Source organism: Epinephelus fuscoguttatus, linkage group LG1 (genome assembly GCF_011397635.1).
Source record: "Epinephelus fuscoguttatus linkage group LG1, E.fuscoguttatus.final_Chr_v1".
Taxonomy (NCBI): Eukaryota; Metazoa; Chordata; class Actinopteri; order Perciformes; family Serranidae; genus Epinephelus; species Epinephelus fuscoguttatus.
Window position 1 is genome coordinate 27405551 of NC_064752.1, and position 21477 is coordinate 27427027.

At 41.8% G+C, this 21477-nt stretch overlaps 2 protein-coding genes across 2 annotated transcripts; one reads left to right on the plus strand and one right to left on the minus strand.

The window, feature by feature from the left end:
- Positions 1-3519: 3519 nt before the first annotated feature.
- oxtra (oxytocin receptor a) lies at positions 3520-14346 on the plus strand. The gene is made up of 2 exons (XM_049582985.1): positions 3520-4986; positions 13998-14346. Exons 1-2 carry the CDS (start codon positions 4059-4061, stop codon positions 14249-14251), a joined length of 1182 nt encoding a protein of 393 aa, XP_049438942.1. The 5' UTR covers positions 3520-4058; the 3' UTR covers positions 14252-14346.
- Positions 14347-16891: 2545 nt separating this feature from the next.
- Positions 16892-19961, minus strand: cav3 (caveolin 3). Its single transcript, XM_049583010.1, has 2 exons — positions 19639-19961; positions 16892-18299 (listed from the first exon to the last, which is right to left on the minus strand). Exons 1-2 carry the CDS (start codon positions 19753-19755, stop codon positions 17958-17960), a joined length of 459 nt encoding a protein of 152 aa, XP_049438967.1. The 5' UTR covers positions 19756-19961; the 3' UTR covers positions 16892-17957.
- Positions 19962-21477: the final 1516 nt, after the last annotated feature.

Consider the following 21477-nt stretch of genomic DNA (forward strand, 5'->3'; position numbering starts at 1 on the left):
CCACAGGGCATCCTGTGATGGTGTAATTTCACCTTTGGGCCATTGCAAAAATTGTCTTTAGAACCAGCCCACTTTTTGCGGACCTGGTTAGAACGGCCAAGTTCCATTACGTCACTCATCAGCTGGAGCGCTTAGTGGTCCGGTGCTGTGCAGTGTATTCTAGTAGTTGTCGGTTTTCTATTTCTTGAGCACAAGCAAATGCCACAGCCCTTTCCTGTTTTCTCCGGTCATGTGGCACCAGTTTCAAAAGCATTTACATTTTTCCACTTAATAAACAGCCATTTTTCCAGCAGTGACATATTTCTTTAAGGTACAGATTTGTCCTTGGTTAAATCAAGGTCCACAAATTTTAAGACATTCAACGTCATACTTGGGTTTGGACATGTCGTCAAGCTAGTTTGCTGTCTCTGTCAAGTAGCTGTCAGTTATTCACTCACTCTACAGCAGGAAACAGCATTTCAAAGTAAAAGCTTGTGCTGGAAAGTCACTGTACTTCAAAACTGAAGTGTTTTTTTTATCAACTTGACACGTTCTCGAGGCACTTGTGGTCCATTTAGAATGGACCTGCGACCCAATTTTGGACCGCAACCCACCAGTTGGGAACTACTGTTTTAACATGTCCAGGCTGTCAACAATAACAAATGTCCCGCCTGCCTTTTTTGCATCTTTCTGTAGTTTTTTCATGGTGTATTTAGATACAGTATGGATTATTGATAACTGTAATGCAATACATTAAACACTGTAGCAGCATGCCGTGCATTGTGGAATACTTAGGGCTGCAAAGTAAACATTGTACAGGTTGTGTGCTCCATAACCTGAGTGCTCAGTAGGTATTTTTCCACTGCATTAGGAGCAATCTTTGAAATGAGACAGAGCTTGCCAACTTGTTATGACATATTTAGTCTAGAAATACAGACTTTGAGGATCCAGCACCTGAAAGGAGACACAGCTTACTTAACAATAACGCCATCCCGCACATTGTGTACATCTCCCATGACATACTCACTGCACACCAACTTAAAAACCCAAACCTCTGACACTAAGATGACTTGACTTCAGTCTTACCATGTAGCCTAATCAAATGGTCCCAGTGAACGTTCCCTGGCAGCACTCCATTAAAGCTTCGCGGCACTGACTGGCGCTTTTCTTGTTCACGGTCATAAATACATGGAAAACACATCGCTTTATTCCACATCTACGACCTCGACGAAAAGGCGAGCATTCATCAATCCACTAATTACTTTCTGCTGAGCAGTAGCAATATTTTCCCTGCACCAAACTTTCCAATTTTCAGTGCTGACTTTGTTTCGCTGGGAGGGCTGCACTTGCTATTTTGTTGTTATTGTTTTTAGGCTCTATCCAGTTTCATCCCTGACATGCTGGCTCATTTCATGTGGCTCACCAAAAAAATTGAGTTAATGAGGTCATTAATTGTTTTCGTTCCGTATTCATAACTCACAGCATTAGATTTAATGCATCATTATTCTTTTTCCTTGTCCTTTTCATTTCTAGTCAGCCCTAAATTATCTTTGGTCTTCATGTTACAGCTTTGAAATTCCTGTGGATGTGCCATTTTCCAAAACCCAAAGCCACAAAAAGAGGGAACAAGTCTCTGGCGTAGGTAGGACCAGGGGCCTTTCCCACAGGGTCTGCAACTGTGTGTGTCGCTGGAAATTTAAAGAGCTGCACAGTAGCAGAGAAGTCTCACTTCTCAGTAAGTCTGACTCTGTTAGCACTGGTGTCACTGTATTTATCAAATCATATAATCTGCAATTTTTTTCTCAAATGTTTCAAAAGGTCAGTGTTCAGCTACAGAGTATTTGGTTTCACATATTTTATGCTGTATGTTATTTCCGTACCACAAGGCATTAAAACAGCATTCAGGCAGCAGAATGCCAGACGAGTGGTATTTTACACGGAGATTAATATAAATCCTCCTTCTCCTTCTGCTGGTGTATCTTTATTTATTTTCTGTATTTGTTTTCTACATTCATGTATCCTGGGTTTCTAAGTTGTTAAAATTCTTGAGCAGTGATGGTAAATGTTAAATCACCATTATGATTTTAGTTCCCAAATTCCAACACAGCACCACAAAGGAAGAAATGTGTGTTTAGAGGCATCGCTGGAATGTGGCACCTGGACATTAACATGGGTGTTGCACAACACCTCCAGTTAAATGTATTTGGTTTTTTTCACATGAGGGTAACAGGTAATCATCATCACTTGTTGTTTTTAATAACCTGATGTCCATCAGTACAATATAATATTTAATAGAATAATGAAACTAAGATTTTATGTGCCAGCAAACTCATCCTCCCATTCATTCTGTAGATCAAATGTTTAAGTCAAGTTAATTTTAAATGATGGCTCATAAAAGAACTGCTGGAAACATTCATTCATTCGTAATTTGTAACTGCTTATCCTGTTGGGGGTTGTGTGTGTGGGGGGGGACAGACAACCATTTACACGGACAGTTTAGAGTCACTAGAGTCACCAATTAACCTGCATGTCTTTGGACTGTGGGAGGAAGCTGGAGTACCCAGAGAAAACCCATGCTGATACGGAGAGACAGAGGGGCTCCCCCACCCTGCGGTTCAAACCAGCAACCTCTTGCTGTGAGGCAACAATGCCAACTACTGCACCATTGTCACTGAAAGATATTTTTAAAATATATTTCCATATGTAAACAAACTGGGTATTTATTTGTTTTCTGGATTCAACTACTGTACTTAAGTACAGTTAAGAGGTACTTGTACTTGAGTATTTCCATTTTATACTACTTTTTACTTCCACTCCAGAACATTTATTGTACTCTTTAATTTGCTATATCCATGGCTTTAATTACTAGATGCTTTGAAGATGTATTATTATTAAGCAGCTAATTAAATTATGTTCTTATGAAATAAGCTACCCAGTAATTAACAATAGCCCCACTTGCACCAGCGGCAACACTAAAGTGACGAATGCTTTAATTATGTTAATTCATGTGTGGTTTGGGAGATTATGAATGAGCATTTGTTTATTAAATAACTGTTTACTCAGTAACCAGTTCAAACCAAACTGAGGTCAGATGACCTTCAGGATTGCTTTAAGTCTGCGCCCATCATGAAGATATCTGATACTGACAGATGTTTTCTCATCACAGGCCTCACACCCCAACATCATTATGGACATGTTTTCTAACTCCACACCAAGTCTTGTGATATCTGGCAACAAAAGTATGCTCTTGGTCATAATTTCATCACCAAAACACTTTTGTTGTCACACTGTAAGAGCTGATGTGGAGTTGTAGAAACGTCCATGATTTACAGCAGGTATATGCTCTGAGCATGAAGTGTATAAATAGGGTTGAGGCCCCGAGCTGCGGGGGGGGGAACTGATGAATGACTCACATCGCTCCCTTGTGGCGGTGAATGGTAAGACTACTTACTGTTATCACTGAACCGGGGACAGATATAACAGGGACTTGAGCGCTGTGGTGCTGTCCATTCTGATCCTTACCAGAGAAGATGATGGAGCTTTTAGTTTCTGTTGCATTTTTTTTTCTCGTAATATTTTAATTTCCAGAGTTTGATTTTGAATTTTAAAGTCACTTTATACAGTATTTATATTTGCTGGACTATAAAAACCTGCTGGTGCTTTGGACTGCTTTTAGTCACACTATGATTTTGTTTTTTGGAGAACTGCTTATGACCAGTGAGGTGTGTTACTCACATATGTTACACACAGTTTTGCTGTTTGTAGGTGCACGTTATAGATTTACGCACTTTTAAGTTTACTTTTCTTTTTGCGCCACATTTTAAGAAATATTTCACATTATTTTATAAGTGGAAATGTTTTTCTCCAGTTTTTATAACGCATGGGTGACTGATGCTGAACCAACCCTTGTGTGTCACTTAGGAAACATGTTTTGAGCCTCATCCATCCTCACACTTTGTCCTGACACCTGTGAGGAGGACGCACCGAAGACTTTGTCACTTAAGACCCTTTAAGTGACTGTTCCAGTCATTGCATGACTGCACAACCCTGACGCATCTGCAGAAGACAAGACTGCGGCAATGGAGAGTATTTCTAATGACAGTGACTTCTGGCAATTTAACGAATCCTGGAGGAACTCAAGTCTCGGTAACGGGACCGGTTGGTTGAACCAGACGAACCCTCTTAAGCGGAATGAAGAGGTGGCGAAGGTGGAGGTGACTGTGCTCGCTCTGGTGCTGTTTCTGGCGCTGGCGGGGAACCTGTGCGTCCTGCTGGCCATCCACACCACCAAGCACAGCCAGTCGCGCATGTATTACTTCATGAAGCACCTGAGCATCGCTGATCTAGTTGTTGCGATTTTTCAAGTTCTCCCTCAACTTATCTGGGACATTACATTTCGCTTCTATGGACCCGACATTTTGTGCAGGTTGGTGAAATACCTACAGGTCGTTGGGATGTTCGCCTCCACTTACATGTTAGTTTTAATGTCAGTGGACAGGTGTTTGGCAATTTGTCAGCCTCTTCGTTCTTTGCACAGGAGAAAAGACCGTTACTATGTCATCTTCTCCTGGGTCCTGAGCCTGCTCTTCAGCATCCCGCAGATGTTCATTTTCTCCCTGATCGAGGTTGGCTCGGCCGGATCAGGAGTGTACGACTGCTGGGGAGATTTCGTGAAGCCTTGGGGAGCCAAGGCATACATCACATGGATCAGTCTCACCATATACATCATTCCAGTGGCGATACTGAGCATTTGCTACGGGCTGATAAGCTTCAAAATATGGCAAAACTTTAAACTGAAAACCAGGCGGGAGCAGTGTATAAGCCTGACGCCCAAAGCCTCCAAATGCAACACACTGGCCCGCGTGAGCAGCGTGAAGCTCATCTCCAAGGCGAAGATAACCACAGTGAAAATGACTTTTGTGATCGTCTTGGCTTATATCGTCTGTTGGACACCCTTTTTCTCTGTTCAGATGTGGTCTGCGTGGGATCCAGCAGCGCCCCGTGAGGGTAGGTTGAATTTTAAAGTTGAATATCACACCGAGTGCGCGCCAAAGTACTGATGTATTCATGCCATTACGCATCTGAAACATTATAAAATACTTACGCACTACCCACCCTTCTCCATCCATCATTTTCCTGACAATATTACAAAGTAGAAATGAATGGAGATTTGTAGTTGCCGCAGCCGTCTTGCTGTGCGCATCAGTGCTCTTTACGCACTGGGGTGCCAGCGCTTGCTTATCCAATTGGAGCAAACTGGGGCAACAAAAACATCATTTTGAGATGTGTTTATTCAGACTTTCTCGTTCAGATGGGTCAGGCACTGTGGTGACTCACTGAGAGTCGGATTCTGCTGTTTTAGTATCAGGGTGAGTAAGGCAGGGTGCGGTGTGGATGACAGAGTTAGGTGACTGAGCTGAAGCTCTGACAGATCTCAGTGCAAGGGGTTTGACCCTCGGACAAATCACAAAAGAAATGAGTATGTCATCGGTCTGCTGAAAACAAACATGTTTCGAAATTGCATATACACCTGTGTATGGGACATTTGAGTGATTGTGACATTTAGCAATTTGAATGGAAAACCACCCCTGTAATACGCACAGGTCTTCTTCACAATACAGTCCCTGTCGCCTTTCCACCAAAATTTAAAACCAGTGATTAGAACATGCTGCATTTCCAAATTGGCTGGCACTTACACTTTAACATCAGATAACTACTTTATCTTGCTTATTAATTAAATCTATTCTAATGCTGTTAATGTTTTGTTTACATCAGGGATGCAAAGGCAGAAGGACGCACCTATATTTTGTTTTTCACATGTCAAATCCAGATTATATTTAAACACCTGTTGTGTGGTAAGAAAAACATGTGTGGACTTGGTGTTTAAAGTGCAAAATCTGTACACAGATTATTCCAAGTTTCCTCTGACCCTCGTCACAGCTGCAGACACTGACTGACGGCTAATCATTAATCAAATTAGTGTGCGCCACCACGCGCCAAGCAGCGTTTCTTTGTGCCTGTGGGCACGCTGGAGTGCGTCGTTGACATTTCAAGCACGATAGGACATTAGGCAGCCATCTACTGTATGTGGCCCCTATATTTATTGATCCGCTGTGTCATGACCACACCCATATACAACAGAAGATCTAATATGCCAGTTTGGATTCACAGTGTGCTCCTTTCATTTTTACAATTGGATAGAACCACTGTAAATAAAATGCCAATTAATGTAATAGCCTTGTGAAAAGTAAATGCATTCAGTATAAAATGGGCTTGCTTCGATATGATGTAAGGGCATTAGTTATACTGGAAAAATGAAGAGTAAATCTAATTAGAGCTATTAATTTGGAGACTTTGCAGAACAATGTGTCTGCATCTCCTCAAAGACAATATAGAGCTTGTTTTCCAAGCAGTTTTCATCCAATTATATCTTTGCTGCTCCGGTATTTCCTCAGACAGTGAGTAAAAAGAGAAACATTTCCTACAAAAACAAGACTAAAATAAGATAAACTGTGCACATGCTAGAAATGAGACCATAATATCAGGAAGTTTATGAGTGGAGAGCAAACAGACTTTGGTGTTTCAGCCCTTTGGTCTTTTCTTTTGCTTCTGTGGGTTTGTGTACAAGGTTCCAGCTGACTGGTTCTGTGTCGCTGTCATCCTCCTCAAGCTGCCTTGTTCACACCAGCTATTTACATTTTGGAGGTAAACAGCTGCTCAGCACACTTAGCTGTCATCCAGTTCTTCCACACTGAGGAGGTATATTGCTATAACTGGCTCTGATGCTGCAACTTGCGACAATGTTTAAAGTGACAGTCGCCAGAAAAAGAGCAATAAGAGTGCTCCAGCCCCTGAATGGAAAAGAAAGTGATTGATTCATTTTCTGTTGCAGAGCCCGACTCAGTGCAGGGAGGATGTCTGATGTCTGATGGCTGTCCTCCACGTGAACAGTGCTCAGAAAGGCCAGAATTGGCAGTGACACGTGCCAGTGTTTGTGTACAAAAGATAGGCTGGAGTGTCACCTGTGTGTGTGTGTGTAGATAAAGTGTCCATTAGAGTCATACTCAGCAAAGACCACACAGCTTAGGACAGAAAGCCCCCACTATAGGAGGAACCTCTGTGTTACAAACATGTGTTTCAAACATTCATGATGTAAACAAACTAGCTTCATAAAACATAAGGCTACTGAATAAGATTTTAGTTGTAGTTAATTGTTGTTAAAGGTCCAGTGTGTAGGATTTAGAGGCAGCTATTGGCAGAAATGGTATACAGTATTCACAACTTTGTTTCATTTAGTGTATAATCACCTAAAAATAACAATTGTTGTGTTTTTGTTTGAGTGGTTTATATCTATATGGAGCAGGTCCTCTTCCACAGATTCAGCAAAGTTGTATCTACAGTAGCCCAGAAAGGACAAACCAAACATTGGCTCTAGAGGTTTCAGTTCTGCAACCTCACTGCTAGATGCCACTAAACAGGCTGCTCTCAGAAACCAATGAAAAAGGTGGAAAGTCTGTAACCAAACATCAATATGTGACAAGGTCGGAGTGAGAATGTGTTCACAACTACCTGAAATTTACCAGGGTCTATGGTATATGACAATATGCAACACATTGTCACACCGAGCCCGTCACATTTCGACGTTCGTTCATGGAATTTCCATGTTGACATGCTGTGCAAGGTACCCTTGGTGCGTTGCTTATTGACATTCTGGGACGCCATGTCAACTTCAGCCTGTTACGTGCATTGTGTCTTTTCAAAATACACATCTGTCTTTACAGGAAATGCACCGTTTTCACCGTCTCTTTCAAAATAAACACAAACTGAAAACTCTGCGAATTGATGTTTTTTTTTTACCTTCAACAACAAATGTACGTGGTTGGGTCTAGAAAAAAGAACATGGTTTGGCTTTAAAATCATGAGGGAAGCAAACGCAGGCCTCCTAGATGAAAGTTAGTAGCTTTTTGACCCATCCACCACGCCTCCCACACACCCTACTCAGACTTTTCGCCCCCTTAACATATGTGGTTGTCCGGACACATTTCACCCTGATGCCAATGGGTGGCGCTATGCAATAACGCTGACCGGCCACATACCGCGCCGACATGAAAGGACGGCTTTTTTCGTCAGTGTCTGGTGCCAGAAGTCACTGCCCAAGCACCGGTGTTCGAGGATTTCGGATTGAGTGTGCAACGCTGCTGTTGCTGGCCGGCTGTTTACAGTCCTGTAACTTATCCCTCCACCACTCGGAGATGCAATGTCTCTCAGATCAGCTGCCTGTTCCATCAGTAGAGGCTGACCTCTGGTGATGAGAGGTGTGCACTACATACAATGAGGTCAAAAGAATGAGGAGGACCTGTATTCATGACCGTATTTAAAATCATATCATCGAGATCTCTATATACGCTGGTATACCGTAATACCATGACACTGCCCAAGCCTAATTGGTGTGTATACCTTCAAAAGATAATGCACCATAATTTGTGTATAACCCATGAAAAAATGAGCCAGTAATTTGTGTATAATCCACATAATCTTGAAGTGACAATCATGTGATCAGTGCACTGACAGGAGTATAGAAGTAGTATAAAGACCAAAAGTCTGCATAAGGAGGCAGGCTGGGGTGGAGAAACGGTCACAGAACACAGGACTTTCCCCCAGGAGACCAGTGTTTGGGACTGTGTGAAACCAAGTGAAGTCATTGTTACCATGTTTCTTTCCCTAAATGTAATCTACATAATTTAATTTCCCTAAACCTGACCTACGTTAACTTTGTAAATTTATATTTAGTATGTAATGTGACAACGCCATCTGTATGGCACTAATTTGTTAGATATCATACAAACTGTTGTATAAGGAAACACTGCACCAAATCATACACACTGGACCTTTATGTAGTCAGCTTGGAAGAGAGAGTTTTAATAATGTGTTCTGGATTTTAGCTGTGAGGCAGTTAAATCAGGGTCTGTGCCTTTAAAACTGAGAATCAGGCAGTGAGGATCATGCAGAGCAAATCTCATTATCCTGTATAATCATTCTTTATGAGGTAACCTGCAGTCTTATAGTAAATATTTAAATAGCAGCAGATCTCAAACAAAGGTTATGATATTACATGCATCATTCCATATTTTCCATATTCCAACCTTTAGCATTCTACGCTGGAATATATCCACAACAAGTTATACAATACTTCTGTGAAACAAAATATTTTTAAAATACCAGAGTCACGGTCATTTTTCTTTGGTGCAGAAAAAAAATCTTTTTGAGTGATTGGCGCCATTATGGAAAATTACTGCCATGGAGTCCTCCGAGATTCGCCTAATAAAGACATCGTTTTGTTCAATTTACACCATCAATCAAGCTGACGTTTCAACATAAGTGGAGGATTACCACTTAAAGGTCGCTGTCTGTCTTTAAAAGGCCACTCTTAGCAGAAACAGCATGTACAAGCAGCAGTCTACACGCAGACTTCTCCACCCTGCATGGTTCCCAGTTACCAAAGTAATCATGTTTTCTGCAATAAATGAGTCTGCAACCCCCTCAACACAATCAGCAACATGATACGAAACTTGTCCGAGTTCATAGTTTGACATTTTGGAAAATACGCTTTGGGAAATATTTGCTTTCTTGTTGAGAGTTAGATGAGAAATTAGTCTGGCTCTGTCCAAAGATATTTTTGGCTTTGTTTCGTCCTTGGCAAAAAAATGGTCCAGCACACAGCTCCATGTGAAATGGCATTTCTATTCTTGTTTTCGCACTACAATTTGATAAAACAAACAAAAAAGTGTTAATTAGTGAGCTTTGGCTGATTGTGTTACCTTTGAAAAGAGTCAGGCTAGCTGTTTCAAGTCTTAAAGGAATACTTCACCACCCAAAATGATAATTTGTAAATCAATTACTCACTTTGTTCACAGTAGAGGCATAAAAAAAAACATTTTCCTCCCAAATTCAGCACAACACAGGGTGAATAATTGAAGATGTGAGAGTGGTATCAATCTTCATACCTAACTCTCATCAAGAAAGTGAGTAATTTCCCCAAATGTTCAACTATTCCTTTGGCCAAAGTAGACCCAGTGGTTCAGCACACACATTGTGTGAAGTCTAGACCCTTAGATACAATGTCCGCATCAAGCCAAACAGTGTGTAGTTTTAGATGCATGGTCAAAGAGCCAATTTCCTCCATCCTTTGGAGTTCCACCAGATCTGCTGATTTACTGTGAAAGATTCAGCACCTTACAAAAATAGGAAGTTTGCCATCATTAGCACCCCATTTGGCTTATCAGTTCGATTTCTGGAAATGTTAGTGTCCCATTATTCTGAGCTTTGTAACGTCAATGGTGTCTGTGATTCACACTGAATAGCCAGAGGACAAAAACACCTGAAGGTTAAGCCCTGACTCAGATACTGCTCCCAAAGAAAAAACTGTGAATACAAACATGCCCCCCTACTGTGCCTGCTGCCCTTGGACGCTGACTCACACTCTGGGTGCTATTGATTGGTGTCGAGTGTTTGATGGACACAAAGCACAGTGTTCAATCTTCAAGCATTCCTTACATATATATATAAATGTCAGTGCCTATATGGTGTCTTTACTACAAGGCGAAAAAAGCAAGACAGTGTCAAACAGACAGAAGGATCTCTCAAAGCAGATTCACTCATAAATCTCACTTACTGTTAGAATTAAAACGAGATTATTGCAATGGCTGTTTACCTCCAGGGAACCACAGTCGGCACTAAATGTTCCTGTTAATGACTCGCTGAAGAGTCTTTTGGGGCTGCACGGTATCGGCTCTGACAGACAGACAGATGTACCACCCAGGGGATGATCATTCTGCCTTTTCTCTTGCCGTGCGATTAATTCCTCTCTCATGTCAGACACCGAGAGCTAATCCTGTTAGTGACTTTTCCTTGATAGTTCTCCCTATTATTCAAATTCGATACAGGCTCTGCTTTCAGCCACCCTGATAAGACCGATTGATAACCAGTTGGTCTTTTGCACCATCTCAGATAAAGCCGATTCCTCCGTCCATGTCAGCAGTATTAAGCTCGATATTAGAGCAGGTTGATTCATGATCAGCGGGTAAATTAACACTTTTGGCCAGCCCTTTTTTCCCCCAGAACGTCTTAATTGCACTTTCTTGCTCAGGTTAAAACAGGGTTGTGGTTCTCGCTACATTTTTCTGCCATTTTCATTTACACATCTAAAAGATTACAGCGCAGCCCCAAAGTGTATTAAAGAGCCTTTGACACAAAATCAGAAGGGTAACTGAATGATTTACACTCATTTAAACTCATGTTTTACTCTCATAAATCAAACCCTTAATGGCTGATAATCAATTAATATCAAATTAATCATGCGTGTGACTTCCGTGCCCTTACAGAGATCATTTATGCCGAACAATTTTGCTCAAGCTCGGGGACTGTCATTATCTGCAACATTAGAATAGTAGCAGCATAGGCTGATTAGCAATCAGTAAGAAGAGGTTAAATATGGCATACCAGCCAATTATATGAATCTGAACTTCATTTGCCAAATGTCAGTTGGATGGTGGAGTTGACGTAGCGTAAATGTCATCCACCGTGCCACTGCAGGTTACTCGCTATGATGTATCACCACAGCATTGTGTGAGGGACATTTCCGCCTCCCCTCCTGCTCTGGTTTTGCAGGAATTTCCTTTGTTTTCAGGTGTTTTCTTGCTTGTTTAAACAGCTCACTGTTTTTATTATTTTACAATTATTTAACTCTCGCTTTTGAGCTTCAAGTCCTCTCCTTCCAGAATCCCTCCAGCTATAATTACACAGTTACAACGATGTGATTGTAACTTGTAAATGAGCTGCTTCCACATTAGCATGAATGCCAAATAGGCGACAGGAAACAAGACTGTAATTGCTCTGTGTGGCTGTGTTAACTGCTGAGCTAATTTTAGCACGCCAACATGCTGATATTTAGCAGGTAATATTAAACATGTTAAACATCTTACTGTAGTCTGACCTGGTGGTATATTAACATTTGCCAATTAGATCTTAAAAACAAAGTAAAACTGAAGCTGATGGGAAAGTAACTATTACAGTATTGGTTTTGTATGTATTTGGTCATAAACCAAAGTACTGGACAATTTAAAATTGTGAGTGCCTCTCTTGGGTGTGGCACCTGCTCCTGCTTTGCCTGGGACCCAGCAGGATCCAGGGGGGATTAACAGGCCCGCTTTGTGTATTGCTAATGCCCAGGACATGATGATCTCCAAAGGCCCCCATGTAAATTTGACTAAATTATTCCAGCAGATTATAGGGAGCTTTTTGGACCCTCCCTTTACCCAGGGCCAGGACAACTGACTCTGGGTTGGTGGCTTTGGGGCTGGACTGTGAGCCCCAGGGCCACTGACCACAAAAATACATGGGGGTCTTTGGGCATTAGCAAGACACACTATGGGCCTAGTAATCCCCCCCTGGATCCTTCTCGGTCCCAGGAAAACCAGGGGCAGATGCTTCACCGAAGAGAGGAACTGCTTCTGTGACTTCCACAAGGGGTTAAATTGGGTCAGAATGGAGAGTATATTGTGAAATTCAATAAAAAACATGTTGATGAGTGAAATTAATGATACTCAGTCCAGCTGGTTAAACACAGACAGATCAATTATTCAACTTTGGGAGCCCTCAGATTCTGACCCTCTCAGTGTCACATGTCCTTGGATAAAAGAAGTGCCACAGGATTTCTTGGCCATATGATTGCTCAATTATTGGTGAGATCAAAGAAGAAGACCCCATTTTCACAACTAAACATTAAAACATATGTTTGTTTTTTTTTATTACTGCCTTACTTATTAAATTAAAACAAAGTAATTGTTGCTATATGCAAATACCATGCAGCTGAGGGGCTGAGCATGAATTTCTGCACCAAATTTCAAAGCAATCCACGCAATGGTTGCTGTGATATTTTGCCCAAAACCATAAACATCAACCTCCAAATCTGAAGCCATGGATCTCTGCCGGATTACCTCCTCCAGGTTATGAGAGAGTTACTGCTTCAAGCGAAGGAGTTCAAGTATCTTGGTGATTTGTTCACAAGTGGGGGTGGAATGGAGCTTGAGATGGATCAGCAGTTTGGTGCGGCGTCTGCAGTGATGTGTGGGACTGTCATAGTGAAGAGGGAGCTGAGCCAGAGGGCAAAGCTTTCAATTTACTGGTCCATCTCCGTCCCAAGTCCCAACGCTCACCAATGGTCATGGGCTTTGGGTAATGACTGAAAGAATGAGATCGTGGACACAAGCTGCTGAAATGAGTTTCCTCTGTGGGGTGGTTGGGCTCAGCCTTAGAGATAGGGTGGGGAGCTCGGACATCCTGAGGGTGCTTGGAGTAGAGCCGCTGCTCCTTTATGTTGAAAGGGGTCAACTGATTCGGACATCTGATCAGTGTTCTAGGCACATCCCACTGGTAAGAGGCTCTGGGGCCGCTGCAGGGATTACATATCTCGTCTGGCCCGGGAACGCCTTGAGGTCCCCCAGGAGGAGCTGGAAAGCGTTGCTGGGGAGAGAGACGTCTGTGGTGCTTTGCTTGGCCTGCTGCCCCGGCGGCACGGCCCTGGATAAGCAGATGAAAATGGATGGATGGATAAATATCAACCTCATGGTGGCATGAGGTGAAAAGTCAGGCAATTTTCATAGTTATTGAGATTCACCCTCAGGGGATCATGGATATCTCTTTCAAAATTCATTGCAATTCATCTAATAATTAGAGATATATCTGGACCCTCCCGATACAACCCTGATGTCACTGGCATGACTAAAATGCATGCATTTAAATAAAGTTGTGGGTCATCACAGGTAAAACCAAAAATGTATGTGCACCACTCATAAATCATGTAAATACTTTTTGTCACTACACAAGAATATCAGAGAACTTTTAGCCACTGTCATTAACTTGTTTGAATCCTAACTTTCACAGAGAAAACAGGCTGCTGATTCATTCTTGTTGTCACAGCACAGTAATGTCCCTCTCTCTCTCTCTCTTGTCTCCTGCAGCCATGCCCTTCATCATCTCCATGCTGCTGGCCAGCCTCAACAGCTGCTGCAACCCCTGGATCTACATGTGCTTCGCCGGGCATCTGTTCCAGGATCTTAGGCAGAACTTTCTGTGCTGTTCCACTCGCTACCTCAAGTCATCCCAGTGCCGCTGTGAGCGTGACTTTGACTCCAGTCACAAGAGCAACTCCTCAACCTTTGCCATCAAAAGCACGAGCAGCCAGAGGAGCATTACACAGACTTCCACCACATAAGCACGTAGCTTCCTTCCCTTCTCTTTCTCCAACCCCCCACCCTCCCTGCCTTCCCCCACATGCTGTCGCCCATAAAAAAATTCAGCAGTTCAACTCTTTCGGATACCTCTCGCCCTGAGGCTTGCTGTCCAAGCCCTGAAGGGAAAAATACAACAAAAGTCTTAATTCTTTTATTTACAGTACTTTACAGTATAAAGTGGAAATTGAATTGTGAAATAGAAAAATGTACAGAATATTATTAAGGGTGCAATATGTTGGTCATAAAGACGGGCAAGATAATCAAGCTGAGCAATCACCTGAATCTTTCTCTTTGTTTTTACATTATTCTTGTGTGAGATGTACAGTATATATTTACATATTTGAAGTGCAGAGAAAGGAAATGAGAATATTTTTGAGCACTGTAAACCTTGACCGACCACACTAATGGTTCAGTTGTTGTCACCAGCAAAGCTTGTGGATCCTAATTGTCTGTGTTATGATGAAATTGCTCACCTGTTATAAATATTGTATATGAGGTCGTTCACTTTGTTACGTTTGCAATGGATTGCATACATGTAAACTGTTACTTGATTTGTTGTTAGATGTGAGATGTCATGGCTGTCACTGGTAAAGATTTTAAAAATGCTTAAAAAAAAATAAAGAGCGAAAGCAGCAGAAAAGCTGTGACCGCTTTATTGTTTACACCTAGTCGATGCTCATTAGAGCTTATTGCCTCACAAAATTCTTGGCAAGGTCGCTGGAAATATACCAGACAATGAATCAACAACGTCACTGAGTTCCTGCAAATTTTTGGCAGCACATCTAAACTTTTGACTTCATGTTCAGCCTCAGCGCCAAAATGCATGTCTGGCTTGAGATGTGGAGACTCTGCAGAACACTGGAGTGAGCTAAAGTGAGGTATCTTGGGGTGCTTATTGTTGCGTGACATGGTGCAGTGTCCCACAGGAAGTGACGATAAAGGTAAACTGGGGTGATGAATTCCCTCGAGAATTCTTTGTTGCAAAGCTGATTAAGTCTGAGGTTGTTGTGTTGATATTCATTGTAAAAGTTTCACGTGTATGAGCCATCTAGGATTTGAACCTTTGTTATTATGATTATAGCACATCAGCTGTCACTGTCAATAATGAGAAGTGACCTGAATAAAAGCAAAAGCTTCACAATAAAACAACTCAAACATCTCTGATATCAGTGGACTCCGTTTATAAGTTTATAATGTAAGACAGGCTGAGACAGCTTTCAACTCTATTATTATTCAGCTCTTCTGGATAACTTTTCTCTTTTCCACTTCACTGCACTTTGGACATAGATTTCAGGAGTAATGTCGCCCTCAATGTTTAGAGCATGTGCATTTGTCCCCCACAATAGAAACATGGAAGTAGCAGAGGACTTTGATGCAGGAAGTCAAGTGTTTGAGGCTCTGACACTGACAGAGGATGCCCAAACCCTCCATTTCAAATGTGTCCCCTAGTATTGAAACAAAATCTACACCCTTGACTTAAGATACACCCCACCGACATCTATATGAATAGATATGTGTATGTGATCGTGACAATGATGCAATGAGCGAGTGTGTGTGTTGGTGCATGTGTAACATTCATATGCTGCTAAATGGATTGCTCCAACAAAGATTCTTTGTATAACATACAAATAAAGGATCTATCTATCTATCTATCTATCTATCTATCTATCTATCTATCTATCAAAACACTACAAACTAAAACTTCAGCTATTACTAGAGAAATATCATTACAAGCTTTATGCATGTTAATTATTGCAGGAATATTCAACTGCATAACACTGCACAGTTGTACAGGATTAATTAATGAACCAAGAACATTTAGGGAGTTAACTTCCCTTATAGCTTTGATAATGTAAAGTTCCCTGACATAATCATGCACCCATGGAAAATATCATATCAAGGGAAAATTCTGTAATTCTTTTAAAGGCAGCAATCAGCACTAAAGATTTAACAGAGTAAGTCAAAGATTCAGAGTCTTTTTTTGTCATTCTTAAAGATGCCAATAAGTGTGGAGGCAGTTTGCACAAGTATAATTAATCATTTGCAAAAATTAGACAAATACATAAACAAAATCAGGAGATCTGTATTTGTGAAGTATTTGCTGTATTTTGATTACACCAAGCATGTTGATTATGTTCTCTGTCTCTCTGAGTTTTGGCAAATAAATCACTCTTGATCCTTAATTACACTGGTTAATGCAGTTCATTAATCAGAGTAATGCTCTGCTGTTCCTGCTCGGTTAAACTCTACCTGTGCATTTTCCTGCACATTAAAGGACTAGAATGAGTCAGCCAGAGAGAGGCACGCTGAGACTGTGAACAAAGGGTGCGGTGACACTGAATCATCAGTGACGGGTCTCAGACACTAAAGAGAAGCATATGAAGGATATACAACAGCAGCCTCTAGTGGGTGACAGCGCCCTGCTTTACTGAGGCTGCCAAAAATATTACTGACACACAGTTTGGATTTTTGGTGAATCTTAAAAACCAGGGGTGCAATATGCTTATTATAAGAACAGTTTCATCACTTGTCAAGTGTATTTAAATCAGTTTCAACCCATGTAGGTGCACAGTATGTATTCGGCTTTTCTGCATAATTAAAATAACACTGTGGAACATTGCTGTTGGTCTCACAGAGAGGCTTTTACTTTACTCCATCAGCAGTTATGTCCATACTTGTTTGCACAAACTTCTCACATCACACTTTGATAAAAAGGAAGTAGATTATCAGCATTTACAAACATATTTCTTCCACCTGAAAGTCAGCACTGTGGGTTGTCTCAAATTACAAAACAGTAATGTAGAGAAAATATTTTCAATTACTTTCTTGATGTTAAGCTTTTCAAAAATTATACATACAATGGTGTAGATTTCTGGGGGCGGGGGACACAGGGGACATGTTCCCCTCCATATTTAGAGCATGTGCATTTGTCACCTCCAATAAAAACATAAAAGTAGCAGAGGACTTTTATTTTGACAAATTTACAGACATTTCCACCATAAATTGGTGCAGAAAAAGGCAAAAAAAGGTGCATAAAAAAATCACCAGAATGCAGACAATGAAGTGTTTGACGCTCAAAATTTCCTAGGGAAGGACCACAAATCCCCTGCTTCATATGTGTCCTCCCCAACCTTGAATGAAACCTTCGTCCTTGAATATGCATATGACTGTCAAATCCTACTTAGTTAATATAAAGTTAAACAAAACCAGACACAGCAATATACAGCGTAAAAACTTCAAAGGATGGCCAAATGTAACGCATACAGGCAGCATTGTCCACAGGTGCAGCAGTGCTGGGGAGTTCATTTGTTGTGAAGGAGTGGATATTGTCTTTGGCTTTTGTGATACAAATAAATGAGGTTCAGACAGATCCGGGTCATGGCAGGCAGTCCTCTTCCCCCTCAGTGAGGAGCACTGAGCCTTCCGGGAGTGCCAGAGCTGTCACAGAACCACGCTGCCTGCTGCAGCTGTCACTGAGCTTCTGGTGGCAAAAGGCACACCGGGCATGTCAGGACTCAGAGCTGAGAGCTTGAGGTTGGGTGGGTGGGTGGTGGGTGGGGAACAGCATGTTATGAAGGCAGGAGGAGGAGTATCAGGGAGTAAGCAAGACGCCAGGACTGATCTTCTGGTGTATAAAAAGATACCGCACTTCATCCGATCGTACTATAAACACTATTGTGTGAGTTGTTAGACTTCTTTGCGCAGTGCAACGCGCACACTGCTGAAGATCTTGCCCAGGGCTTCAAAGAAGGGGTCGCAGAAGGTCTGGATGATGAGAGAGTAGATGCGACTGATGCACTGTGACTCAATCAGACAGCTCTTGATACAGGGAACCACAGCCCAGATGTGGCAGAAGGAGATGCAGGCGAACAGGAAGCCCCAGAGCAGAGCGACAGGGATGCCGAAAACAGCAGACAAGATGCGGTAGCACCAGTATTTGGAGACGGTGAAGGTGGTGTAGCTGAGCTTCCACACTCCATCCAGGCTGTGTGTACCGTCAGGCTCTGCAATGACATCCTCAAAGTCCACCTAATGGAAGTTTGAAAGAGACTTTGATTACTACACACGGCTTTTATCCATCTCCCTCCACCAGACCTTGGTGTCCTCTGAGTAATATGCACATACAAATGTAAAGTGTGGAGGATTAAGCTTGTGAAAGCTGCTGAGTGTTAGGGTCAAATTTATGCAGCGGAACCAATTATGTGTTGCACATTATAGAAAAAAACGTAGTGTCATGGCATGCAGGCAAAGTAATGGAGTGGCTTTTAATGCTGGCTCAAAAATCATCCTAAAAGCTCTATTCTAACACAGTTCTTAGTAACCCAAGTTCACCTCATGTAACATGCATGAGGGCAATTGTACAGTGGTCCAATGTGTTTCAAGTTCTCTGTATGTGTCACCTCGTCCTCATCTGGAAAAGCGCTGTCGCATTCTAAGATGAGACTCAGCTATGAGATGCTAATTAACTCAGTCATGACAGGCAGAAGCAGTGCACATCTGAAGTCTTGTCTTTTCTTCCAGACCACTGAATAGGATCAGTATGGGGAGTGTGCAGTCACTGTCCGTTTCCTGTAGGGATAGCAGCCTGAGATCATCCTCTGAATGAATGGCTGGGCATGCACTGGTTTATAGTTTCTCTGCAAGGTCTGGCCTCTTTCAGCTCTCAGTCAAATACAGCAGGACAATCAGTGTTCTTTAAAGACAATAAATATTAACACAAAGATGGAGTTTTTAGAGGAGACGATTCCCAAACTAATTAAGAAGACTGTTTGATAGTAAGGCTAGGCAGGAAATGACTGCATGGATTAGAAATATTAATGCTAAATTATCGCTCACTGTAACTCCTAGACCAGACTGTTGGGATAAATTATCAGTCCTTCCAGTTTAAACCAGACGTAAACAGGCGTGTAAATCATTCCAAACTGAGCCACGCAGACAGGAAACATAATACTCTACTCATAATTCACAATCTACTATCTTCATTGACTATGTTTACAAAATACAATCTAAATGTATATTTGGTTCTGCCCTTACAGAAAATATTTTGCTGTGGTAGCATGGCAACAATCACCGGATAAACAGTAGTCAAACCTAAATTAAACACAGAGGCACAGTGTATCAGTTTCACACTCTTCTACCCCATTCCCAAAATAAACTTTGCGTTCTGCACAGGCAACAGGAATAGCTCTTGGTCTATTTAAGGATTTTCCAGACAGTATAATAACCTGTTCTGCTGTCTTTGTTCCTGATAACCCTTTTTTTTGTTAAATTTTCTCCCTGTGCTTCCACACATGCCAAGACAGGGGTTGTGTTCCTAATCCTCTCTGTGATTAGGAACATTCTGGCGGTGTCTCCATGCTGCACAAACCTTCACCACGTCCTCATTGATCTGCTTGGGGTCTCTGTTAATGAGATCAATCTCCTTGGTGTGGCTGTCCTTCACAATCTTCTCCTCGTTGGTGTTGTACTGGTACTGATCCGCCATGGTGGGGCTGCAGGTCCTGGACGGGCCGGAGACGGTGAGAGTAAACCTTCCTGGATCAAACTGCACGGAGCCGCCTCGGTTCACTTCTGAACCCCTGTATCACCACTGTGACGCTCCCTCTGGCATGCCAGTGGACAGCTGCTGCAGATGACCTGGTAAAAATGGAGGCCTGACCCCCACCCTGCACACGCATAGGCACCAACAGACACACACACAGAGTATACACACACACACTCACAATGTAATGCACACAGACAGAAAAGGCATGCCTTAAAGGAGACCCAGGGTTGTGTCACATTTCACATGGGGTTGTGGGGCTAACTGGGCAGGGTTTACACAGTGGCACGAACTTCCACCACAGAGTGAGGCAGTGCGCACAAACACACCCTCCTGCTCTGGCTTTAGCTGGGACATAGTGTTTTACATCCAACTGCTAAACTTAATTTGAATTGAAAAAATATTTTTCATGTTTTCACAGCACAACAGAGGAGATACAAAAAGTATACTCAGTTTCACTATGTTTCCAAGGATTACAGTTTTCTGTAAAGGTCCAGTCTGTAGGATTTAGGGGAATATACTGGCAGAAATGAAATATAGAAGTATGTTTTCTTCAGTGTATAATTATCTGAAAATAAGAGTTGGGCTTTTGTTACCTTAGAATAAGTCATTTATATCTACATAGGGAGTGAGTCCTCATCCACAGAGATCACCATGTTGCACAGTTGTTTCTACAGCAGCCCACAATGGACGAACCAAACACTGGCTCTTGATAGGGCGTTTTCATGTTTTTGCCTTTTCCCCTTTTGCGAAATTTAGGAGCTCCTCTTTTTTTAGCGGTTTGAATCACCTGGTCCGTTCGTTTTGAAGAGGAAGAGACCTCTACGGATGATTCATCTCCCACTAAAAACCTCCTCACCAATAAAAACTGAAGAAATTCTAACCGGGAGAAGCTGCAATCTGCAATCCTCATTGCTAGATGCCACTATAAAGCTGACATACTGGGCATTCAGTCATTCAGAAGGAGGAATATGATTCACATTAAAATACGCTGAATTCATCAACTTATCACCTCCATCATGTTTGACACTGTAAGTCAGGTGGCGAGGTGGTTAGTAGATGTCAACTTATTTCTTGACTTTATGCCAGTTTGAAAAACTCTATGCCTCTACTGTCACTGTATACATTTCACAAACACACTGTGGAGGAGTAATACAGCGCCGCACTGAGAAATGTTATTTCTGATTGTTGGTTCAATTTCTTAACCTATCTACTGTAAAATTGAGCCTGTGTTATTTTGTTTGACTTGGAGGATTTATTCGGAGAGATCTGCCAACATTGCATGCTAAATACATTTGCAAATGCTAATGAGTCTTGTCAGATGCAACGCTACAAAACATAAAAGAGCTGAGCAGACAATAAAGAAAATGTAACTCAGCTATTGGGACTCAGAAGGAGGACAATTTGAATATGTATTTTGCTGTTATATTCTGATAAATGTGTTTGCTTTCATAATGACAGTCATAATAATGAAATGGTTCAGTCATTTAAATGTCTCAGTCATAGTGGCGCACAATAGATACCACACAAGGCGGGGCCGAGCCTCTTATTTCAGATATTTTTGATTCAAGCAAGGCCAGATACATAAAACCCAATAGTTCCCCAAAATAAACTCTGAATCAGTCTTCCTTAAGCTGTGCAGTTGTTGCTATCAGTCAAAGCTTT